A 19,672-nucleotide genomic window follows, 5' to 3' on the forward strand; every position below is an offset into this window, starting at 1 on the left:
CGATGAGTCTTGGTGCCGCTCAAATAAAACACGAATGTTTGACGACGTCTAACGTTTATAGAAAACTCAGCTATCATTGGGCAGCTGAGTAAAGCTAGAGGTGAAGATTGAATAAATTGTGCCGAAAATAAGTAATTAAAATTTTATTTGATTTCTTATTCTGATGACTCATTCAAGTACCGATCACAACAACTTTTAATCTGACATTCGTAGGCCCACAGTTTGATCACATTTTAACCATAAAATGCGCTATTGAAGCAATAAATAAAACCACGTATCACTTATACTTACGATATAATTATTTTATAGATTCCAGTGGATCAAGATCAACAGCAACTAAATTTCCATATACTACCTTAATTTAGATAAAAATCACATATTTACGTCAGCCTGATAGCAATTAAAGATTCACCAAAAATATAAACGACAATAGAAACGTATAGTGCTAGCAATGAAGACCGCTTTAATTTTTGTGTTGTGTTTGTCACCAATTTGGGCAATTTCAAGAGGTAACACAAAACCCTTCATTAGTCACACATTTATAATAAGTAAAACTTTAGGTGCCCGCATCATCGGTGGTCAAGATTCTTACGCTGGAGAGTTTCCATACGCTGCAGCCATTTACAAGTCGACAGCTGAAGGAAACTATTTCTGCACTGGATCAGTTCTGAACAAAGAATGGATCATTACAGCTGGTCAATGCGTGGATGGGTAAAAAATCAACTTTTATTTTCAGGCGCTAAATAAAAACTTTGAAGGGCTCTACTGTTTACAATTCTTTTGGGCACACATAAACTAAATGGGGATGAAGCGTCTGTACATAGAGTAGCAACAGAGCACTACGTTCTACATCCAGATTACAACCCAGACACTCTAGCACATGATATTGGACTTATTAAATTCCGAGCACCTATTACTTTCACCAGTAGGAATTAATTTCATGCTAGACTGTTATAAATATTACTAGTTTTTTTTTTTCAGCATATATCAGAAATCTGTATCTACCATATGCAGGAATGCATGACGACACATCAGGCATAGCTTATGGTTGGGGTCAAATTTCTGATGGTATGTTCTATACTTAATTTATTGCTTAACTGTTGTACTACTTAGTATAAAATTTTACAGACGTATCTGATCTCTCGGATACCCTCAATTATGTAACTTTGAAGGCTGTTTCTGATGCTGAATGTAGAATCACCTATGGAAGCCAACTAGTTGAAAACATGGTGTGTTTCGAAGGCAATTACAACGAGGGAACTTGCTTTGTAAATTGTTGTAAAATTTTCGTTTTCTTAAAAAAAATTGTTGTTGGTTTTAGGGTGACAGTGGCAGTCCGATTATACAACACGCCAGCAGAGGATATACTATTATTGTTGCTGTGTCAACCTTTTTCAGCTCAAATGGATGTGAGAGTACAGATCCTTCTGGGTACACAAAAGTGTTCCCTTACAATGACTGGATAAATAATGTAACTAAAACGCAATAAATTTGATGTAGAAACAATATAATTTTTTTTAACTTCTTATTTATATGATCATTAATAATCAAAATTATTATTATCACCAGGGAAAAGAAAAAATGAACAATTAAAATGTAATAGTGCAACAACTTCCATCCATTCTTTCCTAAATTTTCTTTTCCATATTGCGGTCCTTGTACATGATTTGGGAAACGAAAAAGAAACTTGCTAGTACTTGCCAAGATAAGACTGATTTTGGCAGATGACCTGCTCTTCCAAGAAAATAAAGGGTGGGTGGGCGGGGCTAGTACTTGCCAATATAAGACTGATTTTGGCAGCTGACCTGCTCTTCCAAGAAAATAAAGGGCGGGTGGACCAGCTGGTATTTACTAAAATAAAACTGATCTTGGCAAATGACCTACTCTCTAAAAAAATAAAGAACGAGTGGTCGGGACTAGCACTAGCTAAGATTAGACTGATTTTGCCAAATGACATATTCTCTAAAAAAATAAGGGTGGGTGGGCAGGGCTAGTACTTGCCAAGATAAGACTGATTTTGGCAGATGACCTGTTCTTCCAAGAAAATAAAGGGTGGGTGGGTGGGGCTAGTACTTGCCAAGATAAGACTGATTTTGGCAGCTGGGTGGGCCAGCTAGTATTTGCTAAAATAAAACTGATCTTGGCAAATTAGCTACTCTCTAAAAAAATAAAGAACGAGTGGTCGGGATTAGCACTAGCTAAGATTAGACTGATTTTGCCAAATGACATATCCTCTAAAAAAATAAGGCTGGGTGGGCGGGGCTAGTACTTGCCAAAATAAAACTGATGTTGGCAAATGACCTACTCTCTAAAAAAATAAAGGACTAATGGTCGGGCTAGCACTAGCTAACATTAGACTGATTTTATCAAATGACATATCCTCTAAAAAAATAAGGGTGGGTGGGCGGGGATAGTACTTGCCAAAATAAAACTGATCTTGCCAAATGACCTACTCTCTAAAAAATAAAGGACTAGTGGTCGGGGCTAGCACTAGCTAAGATTAGACTGATTTTACCAAATGACATATCCTCTACAAAAATAAGGGTGGGTGGAGGGGGTTAGTACTTGCCAAGATAAGACTCGAAATTATGTTCATCACCCATCAGATAAATCTAACACATTCAGGATAATTTGTAATAATTTTGTAAGATTGCAAGAAATGCAAAATTTTTTGTTTGTTTGAGAATTAATAGTACTTTTAATGAAAAATTTTAAAATCTGACAAGTTTTGGTTTAACAGATAGTTACATAGAGTGATATTTTGTTTCATTTATAGGTGTCCTAATTGGGAAATTGATATAAAATCACTCGGAAAGCAATTTTAATTAAAACCAAAGAATAAAAATATTTCTTGTTTCTGTTACTTCACATCCAGATGACCTCAGTGTCTGTTCACTCTTTAAATAGGAGATAATATCGACATTGATACAGATTTACCAAAAAAAAGTAAAGCTCAGTCGTTCGATTTATTGACACATGATAGAATTGATAATACAGTTTTTCTAAAGATGTCGTCAACAAGATTTCGTCACATTAAATAAAATCACAAATCACCTTTACCTTGATCATTAACGATAATAAAAATAAGGCATCACCAAAATGAGTACTTAATCAAGGAGGTACAGCAACTTATTCGTCTTTTCTATAATAAAATGATATTTATATAGTGTTACGAAATAAACCCATACGCCGCCCCGGTACGACGGCTATGGATTCTAGTATGTACGGTGATGATGACCCATTGTAGGTGCCGCCGGCCGGAGAAAAGCCTGGAAGCGGATGTGGCGATGGGTGTTCCAGAACAAGCCTGGAAGCGGTGACGGAAACTTTCGAGATGGACCACACGGCTGTTTAAATGGGCAACCACCGTCGGGAGCAGTTTGTGTAGTCCAGACAATGAGAGAAGTTTAGTCAAATCCATTCCAGTCGCGTCGGAATTATTACATTACAAAATCGCTTTATAGTTAGTCATGTAATTGGAGTTATTGAGAAATAAAATTTTTGACTTTAACCCACGCCGATTTTATTCACCGATCAACGTTACAGTAGATACATCAAACTACAGCAAACTGCATGTTCTAAGTCCCTGAAAACAGTGGTTAGTGGTACATTTTTTTTAAATAATGATGTATTTATTAAAATCAAAATATACATACATATGTCAAACGATTTTAGTTTGAGTGCAAAATTAGTGATACAGTCTTTAACAGAGTTAAAAAAACATTATCGAAAAAAATAGCAGGTTTGAATTCAACACGGTTGAGTGGTTAGTTTAGGATCTTGTCGCCAGGACCACGACGATATTTAAACTTGAGGACCGAACAGCAAGGCAAAAACCTTTCTGGGAAGACCGACAACCCATCCTAAAGTAATAATTAGCGGTTCTCGGGTGATTTTTCTAATTTATAACAACGAAGTCGATTTTATACAAGACGTTCGGAAGAATGAATACTTTTCTATTGATTATTATATTAGAAACTGGTAGATTTGGAGTTACATAATTGTTAATATTTCTACTCCATGGTAGATTAAGAATGTACGTACTATTTCACCGTAACTACATATTAATTACGATATTTTGAATGTTTATTTTGCATTGCCTTTTCATTTAAAAAATAGGCTTTCATGCGACACTTGCATATAAATGCGTTTCACCAAAAATGCTCTCATTTGAGCCTTATTTGTTTTTGATAATTAGGCGACGATTTTATGACTCATGCCGCGTAATTGTCTATATCCACTTTATTCATGTCCACTCAGGTAGATTTTATGAAGAGTTGCTGGTTTCATTTACGGCAACAAATGGTGCCTAATTCAAACTTGCCTGTCGTTTAACGTTAAAAAACTGATAACAAAAAAACTGTACTTAGCAAATCGGGAATACTACACTGGACATAGTTTTAGTGGATCATCGGCTAGTTTTTTAGCCGACATTGCTTAGCATACCTACTAAATGTAAAATACAACGCTTTGAGATGACCCATTAATGTGACTGCGAAATATGTATATATACAGAACTATGACTAACAAAACAGTACTCTGTGGTAAAACTCCCTCCTTGAAGTCGAAATACAGACAAAAGACTTATAAAGCAGCCAAAATATCACTATACATATTTTTCGAAAAACTAGACTTATAACAACAGAATTATTAATGTAAAGTTATAGATACAAAATTTTACTTTCAATAAAATTAATACAGGGTTTTTAATTATAAATGATTCTAAGGGCATAGTTGGCCAAAGATTTTAAAAATGCCGAAATTATGCCTCATTATGACAGTTGTCATTTGTCATTAATGTCAATTGTGACCTGTCATTAAGTCGTCATTTTTAGTGTTTTAACATTTTTCAAATGCGAAAATCAGTAATTCTCGTTGATCCAAGCTCAAAACAACAAAATAGTCGTTTTGAAAACTCTTGGTGGTTGCGTACGAAAATTTTATTTATATGTTGGGAAGCGAAGACTATGAAAATTGTTTATTCTGTTGAACAAGACACTTACATTGTTATGTCTGGACATTCGTCAACGAAGAGTGTATGTTTTCTGTAACCGCTTGTAAGCAAGAATATCTGGCCAACTATCGTGCTTTAATTATTCAAGAAACATCGTTAAAGGGTTACATTAGAAATGTAATCAACAGATTTGTTCGAACAAACGGAAATTTCGTGGAAAACCTTCAGTATCTGAGGAAGTTGGTTATGATTTGAGACGACAAGATTTCCTCAGCAGTCAGGAATTCCTGTTGCAATATAAAATTGCACAAAACAGAGTGAACAAAATGGTGAACATTTTCAACATTTACTATGATGTTTAACCGCAATAACTGTTTCTTTTTATTGTAATGAATTAATTTTATTTTTTAAAAAGATATGAAGCATTTGGGTAACCAGTTATATAGATGGATGTGGTATTTATCATGCGTCCTTGGGCATTCATTAAGCTCCAAAACTGAGGAGCGACACGTGTTCATCGTCTACTTCGACTCTATAATCATTTATAGAAACCCTATAAAATTGTGATGTAATACTTATATATTTATCAGAAAAAAAATTGGAGACCACAAAAGATTCAGTTTAGGCCCAGTATGTAGAACTAAAATGTAGCAATCTATACCGAGATAAGCAAGGATTTTGGGTATTTTCGACATCGTCCATATTGTGGGCGTTTTTCTAACGCCCTTTTATTACGATGCAGTACGCTTGTACTTTCCGACACCTGCAGAAGTATCTTAGACAAACAAAGTCTGCAGGAATGCTGAACTGACACTGTAAAAATGAAACACGTTGTAGGAAAAGGTTATGTAAGATTTAATTTACAACAAAACTGTGAGAGCGAAAACGATAGGAGCAGGTTTTTTAGTCTCATCTTTTGCTGATCAAATCCTGGAGTCCGCAAATATACCCCATATGTACTTCAGCGTCCATCTAACCTTATCAACCACTTTTGTGTAGGTATGATACGCCTATTATTAAGGACGCGTTCAATCAAAAATGGTTGTACAAGAACATTTTTATTCTGTAATTTATGTAACAGATTATACAGTTGAAGTGACATTGTTTATCCAGTTATTGTAAGGGAAAACTTTAGTATATCCAGATGGATCCGTGCTCTCGCACCCATTTGCGCTGAAAAAGCTGGATATAGCAATAACAATAGTATATCCTCTGCTGACGTGTTGAATAATGGGACTACCACTATCTCCCTAAAACAAACAACATGTTTTTACAGAAAACAAAACCCCTCTAGAACTTACATAACAAGTTCCTTCGTTATAATTGCCCTCGAAACACACCATATTTTCAGCTAACTGATCTCCATACGTGATTCTACATTCAGCATCAGAAACACCCGTTAACGTTACATGAGTAAGTGTGTCCGAAAGGTCAGGATTGTCTATAAAACGTTACACAAATAAAGCAATAATTAAACACTCTTGTTAAATTATACAACACACCATCGGAGGTTTGACCCCAACCATAAGCTATTCCAATTGCGGTTTCATGCATTTGTCCATACGGTAGATATACGTTTCTAATATACGCTAAAAACAGCATTTGTGAAAAGATTTGATACACAATCACTTCGTACTTACTTGTAAATGTAATTGGGGCTCGGAATTTTATAAGTCCGATGTCGTTTGCTAGAGTGTTTGGGTTATAATCTGGATGGAGAACGTAAGTATCTGTTGCTACTTTCAGAACAGTTGATTCATCGCCAGTCAGTTTGTGTGTACCCACAAGTATTGTAAACAGAATGGCTCTTTAAAATTTTCAGATAGTGTAAAAACAAACAAAGTAAAATTTTTTACCCATCCACGCATTGGCCAGCTGTGATTATCCATTGGTTGTTCAGAATCGACCCAGTGCAGAAGTAGTTGCCATCAGCTGTTGTTTTATAAATCGCTGCAGCATATGGGAACTCTCCGGCGTAAGCCTCGTAACCACCAATTATGCGAGCACCTAATTTTTTATTTGTAGAAATTTTATAAATGGGGCGTTTTGTTTTACCTCTTGAAAGCGCCCAAATTGGCGACAAGCAGAGCACAAAAATTAGAGCTGTCCTCATTGCAAAGAAATTACAAAAATATTTATTGTCGATTATGATTTTAGTGAATTTTTAATTGTTATTATCGGATTGACGTACATAAATAAGTTTTTTTTTATCTAAATTGACAGATATAGATGTTTGAAAACACAGCGGTCTATAAAATAATTATATTGTAAAGGATGTATGAAAAATTTGGTTTTATGACGTAAATGGCGCATTTTATGGTTGAAATGTGATCATAAGTGGATATAGAAATGATGGATTAACTACTGTTATGATATCGAGTTGAACAAGTTGAATTATCTCAGTAGCAGTTTTGTTCAGTACCTATTAATTATTTGAGAATGAAGATCTGGCCAAACTACTAAACCATTAAATAAAAATAAAAATAGATTGTTTTAAGAAAGGTGATTACTGATTATTGCACTTATTTCAGATAACGTTGATTTTCGGCTTCAGATCCAGTTTTTTCAGGATGTAAAATCGTAATAACAGGATTTGACATATGTTTTTTTACAAATAATGGAAATTTAACTTTGTTAGACACAGTATACCTATTAGAAATTTAAAGGAACAATGCATTAAAAATTGAATGTGGAAATAAAAACCTCACTATTTCCATTAAAATTTTATTGTTGATAGTTATATAGTTTTATATTTATGTTTCGTTATTAGTTAATATGTTTGACATAATTGTCGAACAACCTGTATATTAATTTTACTTTGTGAGAACAAGCTAAGGAACTATTGCAATAGGAATCCGTATATACGATATATCCTTTAGTTACCATATCATTAATCTGATTAACAAAATAAAGTTTAGAATCAAACAATATTCCAAGATCTTTGATAGTGTCCGTTCAATTTATAATTACATCAGCAATTTTATAAGGAAAGATTATGTTCTCATGTTTTCTTGAATAAGTGACAATAAAGCATTTATCATTATTTAGAAATAAACCATTATTTGAACACCAATTCATAACGTTTGCTATGTTTTGTTGTAAAATTTCACAATCGTTGTAAGAATCAATTTTTAGAAATAATTTGATGTCATCAGCGAAGAGAAGTTTTTCACATGATAAAGCATTTGTTATATCATCAATGAACAATAGGAAAAGCAACGGTAAATTGGACCCTTGCGGTACTCCAGAAGTAGGTGATATCGGATTGATAGTTATGATATTTTACATAGGGTAAATGTGTACAAGAGTGCGAATAATAAGAGTACGCACTGATGATTTCTGCTTATTAGTGCCATCTGGGTAAGATGAAGTTATATCATTCAGAATTTAATGCTAAACCTGAGATAAAGGTGCAAAAGTGACCTGAATATAGTTTATAGTTTGGTCGTACTGACGATTTTATGTTCACACGTTGTGTGGATGTAATTTTTACCGCTCATAGTTTTAGTTTTTTGTAAGGTACGTATCAGTTCTTTTATTTTACAGTAATAATTTTCATTAGCTGTAACTTTTAAGGTCTCGTTATACACTAACAGTTTTATACTTTCTATCCATCAAAAGTTTTTAACTTTGAAAACATTAGGTTATGTACAAATGTACAAGAGTGCGCAGCGAGGTATTGTATAAGAGTGCGCATTGCTTGCAATACGTAGTCTAATAGTCTTGGAGATACATATCATACGATAATGAATTATTTAACTCTACTACTTTGTACTGCTTCTCAAGTTGTGTGGTGGTGGTTATGGTGATTTTTTTTTATTTTTACTTCCTGAGCGTGTTGTAATCGAGTCCGTCGACCGACTCTCTATTTTTACGTTTTCTCGACTTTTCAAGACCCCTAGAGTACGAAGAAATAGGTCTCCCGTTTTATGTGTAGTCTGTAGTCACTTATTCCCATTTATTTTCACCTTAGAAACAAATATTTTTTCATAAAATATAATACGCACTCATAAGCGTTCAAATGCGCACTCTTGTGCAATGAACTGTCTAAGAGTGCGCATTTACACATCTTGACAAAAATTGAAATTACTCTTAAAATATAGTGGTCTTGGGACGTACAATTAAATATATCTGATCTCTAAACATGTATATAACGAACCCATATCATAAAATTTGTCTATCCAAAAAAATTAAAAAGTTGTTGACAGTTTTACACTAAGTGCGTACTCTTGTACACATTTACCCTATTGCTCACGGTTGAAAAGGTACGAACGAAATAGCTGTATAAGAGTATCTGAGAAACCAAACCGTCTGAGTTTATCAATCAATATGAAACGATCGATTTGATCAAACGCTTTCTTGAAGTCGAAATAAAGGACGTCAACTTGTTTTAGATCATCTATCGCCACGGAAACATATTGAGTAAAGCAGGCTAAATTTGAAGTTGTAGAACGTTTTTCCATAAATCCATGTTGGTGGGGTGATAACACGTTTCTTATTGAGACATATATGTATTTATATATAATTGATTCCAAAACTTTCTCGAAATTACATAAGAGAGATATAGGTCGATAGTTAGTGATGTCAGTTACATCGCCCTTTTTGAACACTGGACAAATGATTACTTTTTTCCATATATCCGAAAAAATGAAGCATTTTAGAATTAAGTTGAATATTCTATAGCAAGGTTTGACAAAGATACAGGCACAATCTCTTAACAGAAAACTTGGTATTCCATCTTGACCCATAGTTAGGGAATTTTTGCAATTTTTTAAAGCGAGAAATAAGTCATTTTCAGACATATGAGTAATATTTACGAAGACCGACGAGTTAATATTGACGTTAGGTAAAGTTGAGTTTGAATTGGAGATCTTATAGACATCATTAAAATATATAGCAAAGCCTTCGATAATAGAGTCTGGCGTATTTAGTTCCGCATCATTATATTTCATTAAACCAGGAATTCTTGAATGACCTTTTCTGCTATTAATGAATGTCCAATTTTTTTTTGGGTCAGTATTTAGTTGACTTTCGATGTGTAACATGTAATTTTTATAAGCAGCACTTATTAAATTTTGTAGAAGTGATCTATAGTTTTTGAATATATCGTAATAATAATCTGTTCCATACTTTTTGAATCTACGGTGTGCCAAGGATTTGTCTTGAATACATTTTTTTTATTTCGGAGTCAAACCATGGATAGCGTTTACGAGTTCCAAATGTAAAGCGGTATTTGGGAACAGCAATATCAAGTATCCTGTTCAAAGTGTTGTAAAACTAGCAGCAAGCAATGTTGATATCGTTTTCCCGATCCAAAAAAGACCAATCTACTGTAGATAGTAAACTATACATTAATGGATAGTTAGCTTTCCTAAAATTAGATGATTTTATTTGAGTGTTTAACCCCAATTTTTTATAGAATTCGTCTGATAAAGTAAACTCTACACTAAGTGCAGGATGGTGGAGATCTTCTTTAACTAATGTATCTTTAGCTGTCGCAATACTACAATTGAAATTGGCAAAGATCAGGTCCAGTATATGGCCAAAACTATTATTTATGTTATTTTGTTGTGAAGTGTTATAAAACTCCTTAAACTTGTTAAACACAATACTCATGCGGTTTTTGGGGTCCAAAACGAAATTTGGTGTATTAAAATCTCCAAAAATCATTTTTTTTCATTTTGGATTAGATGCAAGTTAATAAAAGTATCAAAAAACAAATCGAAATCTTCGAAAGTAATTGACGGAGGCATATATAATACAAATATTAGTAATTTTATATTAGATTTGCTGGTAATTTTAACTCCAACAGTATCTACCATTGGAATCAAGTCGGTGAGTGGTGATAGATCCATTTGAATAGACTTAAATTGATTGTTGACTGCAAGATGTGCGCCACCGCCTTTAGATACTCCATTAGCTTCCAAATTACGATCTTTACGGTATATTACGTAGTCCTGAGGAAATAATTCGCTGTTGGACATATCCGGTGTTACAGGTTTCGGTAACTGCTACGAAGTCATGTTAAGTTGAACATACAGAATTAAGGAACTCTACACACTTAGAACGTAAACCTCTGACGTTCTGATATAAACACTGCACAGAGTTTATGCAACTGGGTGAATTCTTTAGTTTAAAGATATGATTCTTGGAGTACCATTAATATATTTAATTTTTAGGTTTTTTTCACCATTATTTATTTTGTCCACTAATTGTTGTTTTACGTGTTTAAAGTACTCGATTTGTTTGGGTGTTCGATCATAACTTATAGAAATATTTTTGTAAATATCATTCTGCTTTAAATTTTTTATATTTTTAATAACTTCGCGAACATCAGTTTCGGTCCTAAGAGTTACTTTTATGGGTCTTGGTCGAGTATTGGACTGACTGTAACGGCCTATTCTTTGAACTTTGATTTTATTAGTTTGAATTGACGGATTACGTGCGTTTAAAATATTATTTGTTTCTGCATTGTCACTTTCAATTTGTTGTTCTGAGGATATATTGCTTGCTTCAGCTACACCACAAATAACTACATTACATGCTCTTTTTTGCCTTTTTGCCTTCCTGAAACAAATCTTCAAACTGAGTTAATGAATGAGATTGCTGTTAGCTGATAGGATGGCATTAATGTATTAAAATGATCTAACAACAAAGATTTTGAAAAGAGTATCGACAATTCATCCATTTTCGTAATGGACATTGTTAGTGCCTCTGGCGGGGACCTGTTTCACCCCTCTCCACCCGTAAGGGTGGGAGCCAGGGCCACCACCACCTTCGAATACAGGGAACATTCATTCACTACTCATCATTCACTCTTCAAGCACTCTTCAAGCACTCTTCAAGCGGTTAACATAGTCTTTATATTCAATCTCTGGACCTAACGGTCATAATATCATACTCGCTCTAGAACACACTTGTTATTTATTTAATAAAACTATAAAACGACTGTCCGCTGCTCTTATTCATCATCCATCAAACTTAACATGGTCCTTCGAGCCGGATCAGCGACAGAAAATCAGTAACAGTGATAAGTGATAAGTGTAGTTCGATAAATCATCGTGGCTTGGAATTCAACATTCCACCTAAATCATCAAGTATTCAAAAATCGGTAACGGCCGCGAGTGCAGTGCAAATCATCGAGGGTCATTCATCAAGAAACTCAGGTAGGCTTTAGTTTTGTCCATTTTGCGTAGTGCATTATTCTCGTACTGACGATGTCGAATAACGAATCTCTCTGGAAATTTATCGTTCTTGTTAACGATGTACATTCACATGCGGAGTTCATCTCGGAAGTTACAAACCACCAAAAAATAGGCGAGTTAAGATGCAGGTTGGAAGATTTGAAACGGGTACAATCGAACGTACAAAATCTTATAGTTGAACATAAATCGGAAATCGTGGTATTTTTAGATGACACGAGTAGCAAAGAATCTAACAAACCCGCAGTTTATAATCTCGGACCCGTGCAAAGCTATATCCATGAAATATCGGAATTATATACTGCTCTAATCAAAAAAGCCGATTTGTTGTATCATCTTCCTTTCCCGAATTCGTTTAACGTAAATACTAACAATGCTCATCTCGAAAAACGTTGTGAAAATCTAAAACCCATAAAAGTGGAGAACATGCTAAATGGAGAACCCATTAAACTTCATAAGACTACCAATGCTCCGGTTAATGTGCAGTTTACCCCTGCACTATTCATTAAGTATAAAACTATCGATAACAAAAAAGTCATTATTTCAGAAACGCATAAGTTAATACCTATTTCTCACAAATTATTATCAAATTCAATATCAAGCAAACCGAAAAATCATCCTGATAATAATTCTTGCAACTCTGTGGGCATGTCCCAAACTAAGATAGATAGCACATTCAATCCAAAATCAGACACCGCGTTAGTTCCAATAAAAAATCATACAGATAATTTGAAAGATTGTAGCTCATTATTGGATACCGGTAAACAACGTGAATCCAAAACCAAATATTTGGGTAAATCATTAAAATCAAACACAAAGAAGGTACAAGTAAGCAATAATCAATCAATCCCGTGTTTTATATGTTCCCAAATGCACAACATATTCAATTGTACAAATTTTTTAAGTTTAACGCCCAACGATAGAGTGGAACAAATAAAGAAAATGAATCGTTGCTTCAATTGTTTAAGAAGTAATCACGTCGCGAAAAATTGTTACATATCTAGGCGTTGTAAACAATGTCATAAGAAGCACCACACGCTTTTGCACACAGAAACAAACAATAACCTTCCCAAGAATGAAATCAAAAATAAACCAGATGAGGATTCCGATAATCCTGAAGACACCTCGAAATGTAATTTAGCTATTCCGTCTAGTGTACTTTTATCCACCGGTTTGATTCGCGTAATGGGCCAATCAGGTAAAGTAAAAGAATGTCGCGTTTTCTTGGACATCGGGAGTCAATCTCAATTCATCACCGAAAATTTGGGCAAGGCTTTGGAATTACATATTCATAGCATCGACACGTCAATCGTAGCAATACTCGATAAGAAAAAACATTCAGAAAATGCCGAACTTAAAATACAAAATCATTTTATTAAAAATCCACCGGCGCATCAAAATACCGCGCTGGGGTTGATTCTTAACGGCAGTTTTGGGCATTTAAGAAATTCCCGTCATCGCAATATTAGTTTGAATAAAATTATTTCTCATTTGTTTGAAGTTGAGACTGTCAAAACCGGAAGCAGGTTATTAAGCAAAGGTCTAAAAACCTCTGTTTTTGCAACCCCTTTTCAGAATACCACCGGCCATTCACCCGATGGTCGTTTCGTAATTAAACTCCTCTTTTCGGAAAAGTTGGGTCGTTCCACAGTCCCTTATTTCAAAAATCCACCTCAATTAAGAAATTTCCAAGAAGGGGTTCTCCAACCGTTATTGTTCACAGAGGGTCGTGACCATAAACTTACCGAGGGTTTTATTATCTTTCTAAGGAAGTACCTAGACCTTGTACACCTGAAGGTACTTAACGGAAATTCTTTAAATAATCCTAGTTACCTGCCACACAATTGTCTTTACAATCCCTACATTTCTTCCATTAAACTCTGCGAGGTTGTTGACCGTTCAAATTTTAGCTCAAACAATTTAAGCCTAAATGACAACTCATTAACAGCCCCCGTTTTGCAGTCCGAACCTTTCACCATTCTAATTCAATTTCGTTTGCCCCAATTTATCAATACATGTGATATATCGAAGATGTACCGGTGTGGTTGGCTTCACTCTGACGACCGCAATTATCAAAAAATCATGTGGCTAGAATCTCCTGAACACAATCATTGGTTTTATGTCGATAAGGCATTGTTCGTTTCAAATTCTTTAGTCAAATTAATCGAGCCCAAAGACGACTTAAAGACCGTTCTAGCGAAGGCAAGTTCCAAGATAAGTAAATGGTCGTCTAATTGTCCTGATATACAAGAATGCGCTCAGGCTACATCCAACAGTAATCGTTTAATAACTGACAAACAATACAATAATAAAACTTTAGATATCAGGTGGGATAACCAAAAAGAATCGTTTTTATATGCAGCATTCATTAGTCACGACGTCACAAATTTCGTAAGTACTAAGCGCAAGCTAAGCGAATTGCTATTAGGGAAAGAATTTCAGAATAAGCTAAAACCAGAAAATATCAAATGGACTTTAATTCCCCCGCGTGTGCCCAATTTTGGTGGTTTGTGGGTAGCGTGGATTAAATTCATAAAAACTCACATCCAGCGCATTATCGGATACAACCATCTAACGTACGAGATGATGTATGCGCTTTTGGTCAGGATTGAAGCTGTCCTGAATTCGCACCCTGTGACGCCGCTTTCCAGCGACGTTACTAATTCAGCCGCACTGACTCCGGGCCATTGTCTTGTTGGCCATCCATTGACAACTCCAGTAGAAAAGGAATACACTACTATTCCTGTCAACATCCTTTCCCGTTGGCAATTGAGTGAATCCTGTCGCCAACATTTTTGGAAGCGCTGGTCCGCGGAATATCATACGACGCTGCAGGGGAGATCCAGGTGGCAAACCCTCTCAAGAAACGTTCCCGGCACTGGAGCGCTGGTACTACCGAACAAAGAAGACAACCGGCTTCCGTTGCGGTGGCGATTACAACGAATAGTGCAAGTGCATCGCGGCAAGGACGATCTGGTTCGCGTAGTGTCTGTGCAGTGTCGAAATTGCATCATAAAGTGCGCCAATTCGGAAACGGTATTTCCATTTACTAATTCGGGCTCTGGTTAACTCATTACATACACACTATTGTAAATAAAGTTTGTCCACTCATATTGTACCTGATAAAGAGTTGTAAATCTCTCTTTCAGGTGTATTCCATGTATAAGTAATGCATTCTTATTGTATGTGGGCAAGTGTTGTAAATCGCTATTCTTAGTTTATTGCCCATATTGTATAATCACTGTGAATCCATTCTATACAATGTTAATTGTAGTAAATCTTACTCATGTATTCTGATTCGAATTGATCATTACGATATCATGTTATCACTCTAACATTCTATTATTTTGGTATTAAAACAATGTAATTGTTTCAAGGTGGGGGGTATGTTAGTGCCTCTGGCGGGGACCTGTTTCACCCCTCTCCACCCGTAAGGGTGGGAGCCAGGGCCACCACCACCTTCGAATACAGGGAACATTCATTCACTACTCATCATTCACTCTTCAAGCACTCTTCAAGCACTCTTCAAGCGGTTAACATAGTCTTTATATTCAATCTCTGGACCTAACGGTCATAATATCATACTCGCTCTAGAACACACTTGTTATTTATTTAATAAAACTATAAAACGACTGTCCGCTGCTCTTATTCATCATCCATCAAACTTAACAGACATCTTCAAAGTAAGAAGAACGAAGGGTTCGACACAACGATACTGTCTTGTTGTCTTCCTGTCTCGTCGCATAAAGTGTTACTTATGCGCCAAATAAAACAACTATTTATTTTTTAGTACTTTATATTTTAGCATTTTTTTTGTCAGATATTACTTCCCCGAAATAAAAATTCAGCCAATTTACACCAGAAAAGTATTACTGCTTAATGATTATACAGATGGCATAATTTTGTAACTATTGTTGTAAATAAGACTGTGAATCCAATCACTGTAAGGGAACAATTTAGTATATCCAGACGGATCTGTACTCTCGCATCCGTTTGCGCTGAAAAAGCTAGATATAGCATGAGCGATAACATATCCTCTACTGATATATTGTGTAATAGGACTACCGCTGTCTCCCTAAAACAATGAACAATATATTTTTTAAAGGGATTAAAGTAGTGAGAGCAATTTACAAAACAAGTTCCTTCATTGTAATTTCCCTCAAAACACACCATATTCTCAGCTAGTTGACTTCCATAAGTGATTCTACATTCAGCGTCCGAAACTGCCGTTAACGTTACCTGCATAAGGCTCTACCACACCTCAAGAAAATTTCTATTTTAAAAGATATGCAACTTGTAAAACACCCATGCTACCTCGTTATGACAGCTGCCACTCATCTCTAAGGGTTAAAATCGTTCACTTCGTTTACAATACTTAACTAGTTTTATTACTGCTATTGTCAGCGGGGGAAGTGTATCCCAGCTTGCAGGTAGAGCAGAGTAAGGAACTAAAATATTTATCTACTATGAAAGAAAACAAACAATATTTCTTAGCTTACGTTCGAGAAGTAAAAACGCAAAAACACGTCTACTGTCTACTGGTATATAAAAATTGCCATTTTGTAATATTAGTTTCAAAAGTTTTGAGCGATATTTGACAGGTGTATGACGTCATCGATAATTTTTTAAATAGCACATCCTACCTTTTTTTAGCATAAAGTCCCTTGAAAGAGAATTTTTGATATGCGGTTTAACCTAATTTACTGTCATAAGAAGAGAAAAAAGCCAAATGTGTGTTTTAAAATAAATTAATAAAATCATTGTCAGAGACTGTTGAGATCTTTACTCGCAATACACACAACAAAAAAATGCTTGTTCATATATATAATTCCGACCATAATTCTTCCTCTTATTTTTAAATTCCTGTTTCCATAAAAATTCGTATGTGTTGGGCATATTCTGTAAGTAGGTAGAAAAGTAAAATTAAATTTCCAAGAATATTTTATTGTAGGTATGAAGGTTCGTTATTGTGAGTATTTCTTAGTAATCTTGGAATTTTTCAACCCGAAATCTTAGAAATTTAGGTAGGTACATACCTAGTTACCTTTCGGAATGTATTTTGAATGAAGCAAATTGGTGGAAGGTTATTTCAACAGAACTTCTCTCGCCTCTGAAATACAATAAAACAAACCCAGCTTTTTCGAAAAATTATAAAATTTGATTATGCGAATTTTATTTTTTTTATGAGAACCCGGATATGTTAAAATTTTGTCCAAAAATTCTAGATGTCTAGGGTGAAAATTCTACACGGATTTACACACCACAAGTGCAGGAGTATCTAATTTTATCAAATTTAAAAAACGAAACAACGAAAGCAGATATCACTATTAAAAATGTTTTTAAAAATAGTATTCTAAAATTTAGAACAGCTATTATAAGTGCTATTAAATTTAGCAAAAATGAGCCTCTTCCTTCTTTTCCAGCATATATTTGGCAATCACGAACAATGTGCAAGTTATTTTTATTATAAAAATGGACAGTCAAATGATATTTTAATTTCTACTTTCGCAAATGGTGTTTTATACGAACCTTACAAACAAGTTTTAAATAGAATTGCAACTTTGTCGTCTAGTTTACTTTTTGATATTGAGAACAATGCTGTGGAATGCTACAATTCTGTCGTTAATAAATTTGTGGGAGGAAAAAGAATAAGTTTTTAAGTTTTTCTGCACGAGGATCGTATCAAGGATGATGCTTTCCTGCGACAATAAGTTATAATAATAAGGGTACGTTCCTAATTCCGTTATTCAAAAAAAAAATTGGGGAGGCCAATGTTAGTATACGAAGGCGTTTGTGGAACAAAAATTGAAAAAAACAAAAATGATTAATAAAACTAAAACCTCTATTAAAAAATTGCGTATCCGAAGTCTGGATTCCGGTAAAAATAATATCGTCAACGATGAACAAACGAAAACGAAGTGTATGAAAGAAAAAAATCGGATTTATTAATAAATCTGTCACAGAGTAGCGTAAATGCTATTGAAAAAGGTACTTGTGGTCAGCGAATGTGTAGGGAATGGAGTAAAGAAAGGACAAAATGAGAGACGGAATTAACATCGCAAATACCGTTAAAAGTATTGTGCATTCCGATAAAACTTTATGAAAAAATTGCCCAAGTCTATACAATTTCCTATTGACAATGAAGAAAAGGCCAAAGAAAAATTTGAAGCTCCAACAAATTTGAAAAAAATTTTTAGGAGCTTCTCCAGATGGGTTAATAAATTCTAATTCAATTGCAGAGATTAAATGTCCATATGCGGCTTGCAGTAAAAATATTAAAGAGCTATTAAAAATAAAATCATTAATTTATTGTTCAATAAATGCAGTTATTACAATTACCTAGTTTGAACCCGAACCACAACTATAGGTATGTATCAGGTATAACAGGGTCCAGTGCATATAACTAAAAGATATATATATCCTTCTTAATGCTATTGTCAGGTACTTCAAAGGATGGTCAAATAAGCTTAAGGTATTTAAAAGGTGCTCTATTGTGTGGGCCATAAATTACAGCTTACCGCCTCAGCTAATATTTTGGGTTGCCTAACTTACCAAAATTTGCCCAAAATGCTTTGCAGTTTTTTTACAATAACTAAAAGAAGTAAAATTTTAACAGAAAACGAAGAATGGCGCCTAAAGTAGAAACAAATTCTCTATCACCTCGATATTTTTTAAAAGCACACCGAGTTATAGTTTTCGCTAAAAATCCGCTGGGGTTTTACGCACTTTATTTTTTATTTTAAAAACTGCTACGTTTTTTAAAAAATACAAGTCGCTTCCTTAAAGATTTTTATGTCATGAGCACGCACATGTATCGCCCTGCTCTTCAACTGTTAAAATAAAGGCGCAAAATGGGTTGGCGTTTTGCCTTATTTTGGCATCTTTTAATGACTGTGTGGCGGAGCCATAAGCGTATCCGAAAGCTCAGGATTACCTGTATAATTTTATACAAGTAGAGTAATATTGTAACCGTCAAATTATATCTACAACACACCATCGGAGGTTTGACCCCAGCCATAAGCTATCCCTGTAGTCGTTTCATCCATTGCTTCATACGGTAGATAAAGACGGTTAATATATGCTGAAAAAACGAATCATAACAGTTTCACATGATATAACTCCCTACGTGTAAATGTAATAGGTCCTCTAAACTTTATAAGTCCAATATCATTTGCCAGAGTGCTTGGGTTGTAATCTGGATGTAGAACGTAGTGCTCTGTTGCTAATCTAAGAATAGATTCATCGTCACCACTAAGTTTGTGGGTGCCCATAAGTATTGTAAAAAGAATAGTCCTTCAAAGTTTTCAATTAGCGTGTAACAACAAAACCGGTTTTTTTACCCATCCACGCATTGACCAGCTGTGAGTACCCATTCTATGCCCACAACTGCTCCAGTACAGAAGTAGTTGCCTTCAGCTGTCGACTTGTAAATCGCTGCAGCGTATGGAAACTCTCCAACGCAAGCTTCTTGACCACCAATTATGCGAACACCTAAGAGTTTATTTGTAAATGTCTG

At 34.8% G+C, this 19,672-nt stretch overlaps 3 protein-coding genes across 4 annotated transcripts; 1 reads left to right on the plus strand and 2 right to left on the minus strand.

Moving 5' to 3' along the window:
- Nucleotides 1–314: 314 nt before the first annotated feature.
- On the plus strand, nucleotides 315–1,511 carry LOC135130332 (brachyurin-like). Of its 2 annotated transcripts, XM_064057696.1 has the most exons (6): nucleotides 318–509; nucleotides 561–711; nucleotides 759–925; nucleotides 982–1,068; nucleotides 1,129–1,268; nucleotides 1,322–1,511. In XM_064057696.1, the coding sequence occupies exons 1-6, from the start codon at nucleotides 452–454 to the stop codon at nucleotides 1,487–1,489; spliced, it is 771 nt and encodes a 256-aa protein (XP_063913766.1). In that variant the 5' UTR covers nucleotides 318–451; the 3' UTR covers nucleotides 1,490–1,511. The 2 variants fall into 2 exon arrangements, with proteins under 2 accessions (XP_063913765.1, XP_063913766.1); XM_064057695.1 differs by having other exon boundaries at nucleotides 315–711.
- Nucleotides 1,512–5,996: 4,485 nt separating this feature from the next.
- On the minus strand, nucleotides 5,997–7,119 carry LOC135130163 (brachyurin-like). The gene is made up of 6 exons (XM_064057507.1): nucleotides 7,010–7,119; nucleotides 6,811–6,961; nucleotides 6,595–6,761; nucleotides 6,457–6,543; nucleotides 6,256–6,395; nucleotides 5,997–6,204 (listed from the first exon to the last, which is right to left on the minus strand). Exons 1-6 carry the CDS (start codon nucleotides 7,065–7,067, stop codon nucleotides 6,037–6,039), a joined length of 771 nt encoding a protein of 256 aa, XP_063913577.1. The 5' UTR covers nucleotides 7,068–7,119; the 3' UTR covers nucleotides 5,997–6,036.
- An 11,921-nt stretch (nucleotides 7,120–19,040) lies between these two features.
- On the minus strand, nucleotides 19,041–19,427 carry LOC135129879 (trypsin I-P1-like). The gene is made up of 3 exons (XM_064057148.1): nucleotides 19,283–19,427; nucleotides 19,151–19,237; nucleotides 19,041–19,090 (listed from the first exon to the last, which is right to left on the minus strand). Exons 1-3 carry the CDS (start codon nucleotides 19,425–19,427, stop codon nucleotides 19,041–19,043), a joined length of 282 nt encoding a protein of 93 aa, XP_063913218.1.
- Nucleotides 19,428–19,672: the final 245 nt, after the last annotated feature.

This window comes from Zophobas morio, unplaced genomic scaffold (genome assembly GCF_036711695.1).
Source record: "Zophobas morio isolate AGI-343-1 ecotype UQ-CSIRO unplaced genomic scaffold, CSIRO_AGI_Zmor_V1 ptg000017l, whole genome shotgun sequence".
NCBI lineage: Eukaryota > Metazoa > Arthropoda > Insecta > Coleoptera > Tenebrionidae > Zophobas > Zophobas morio.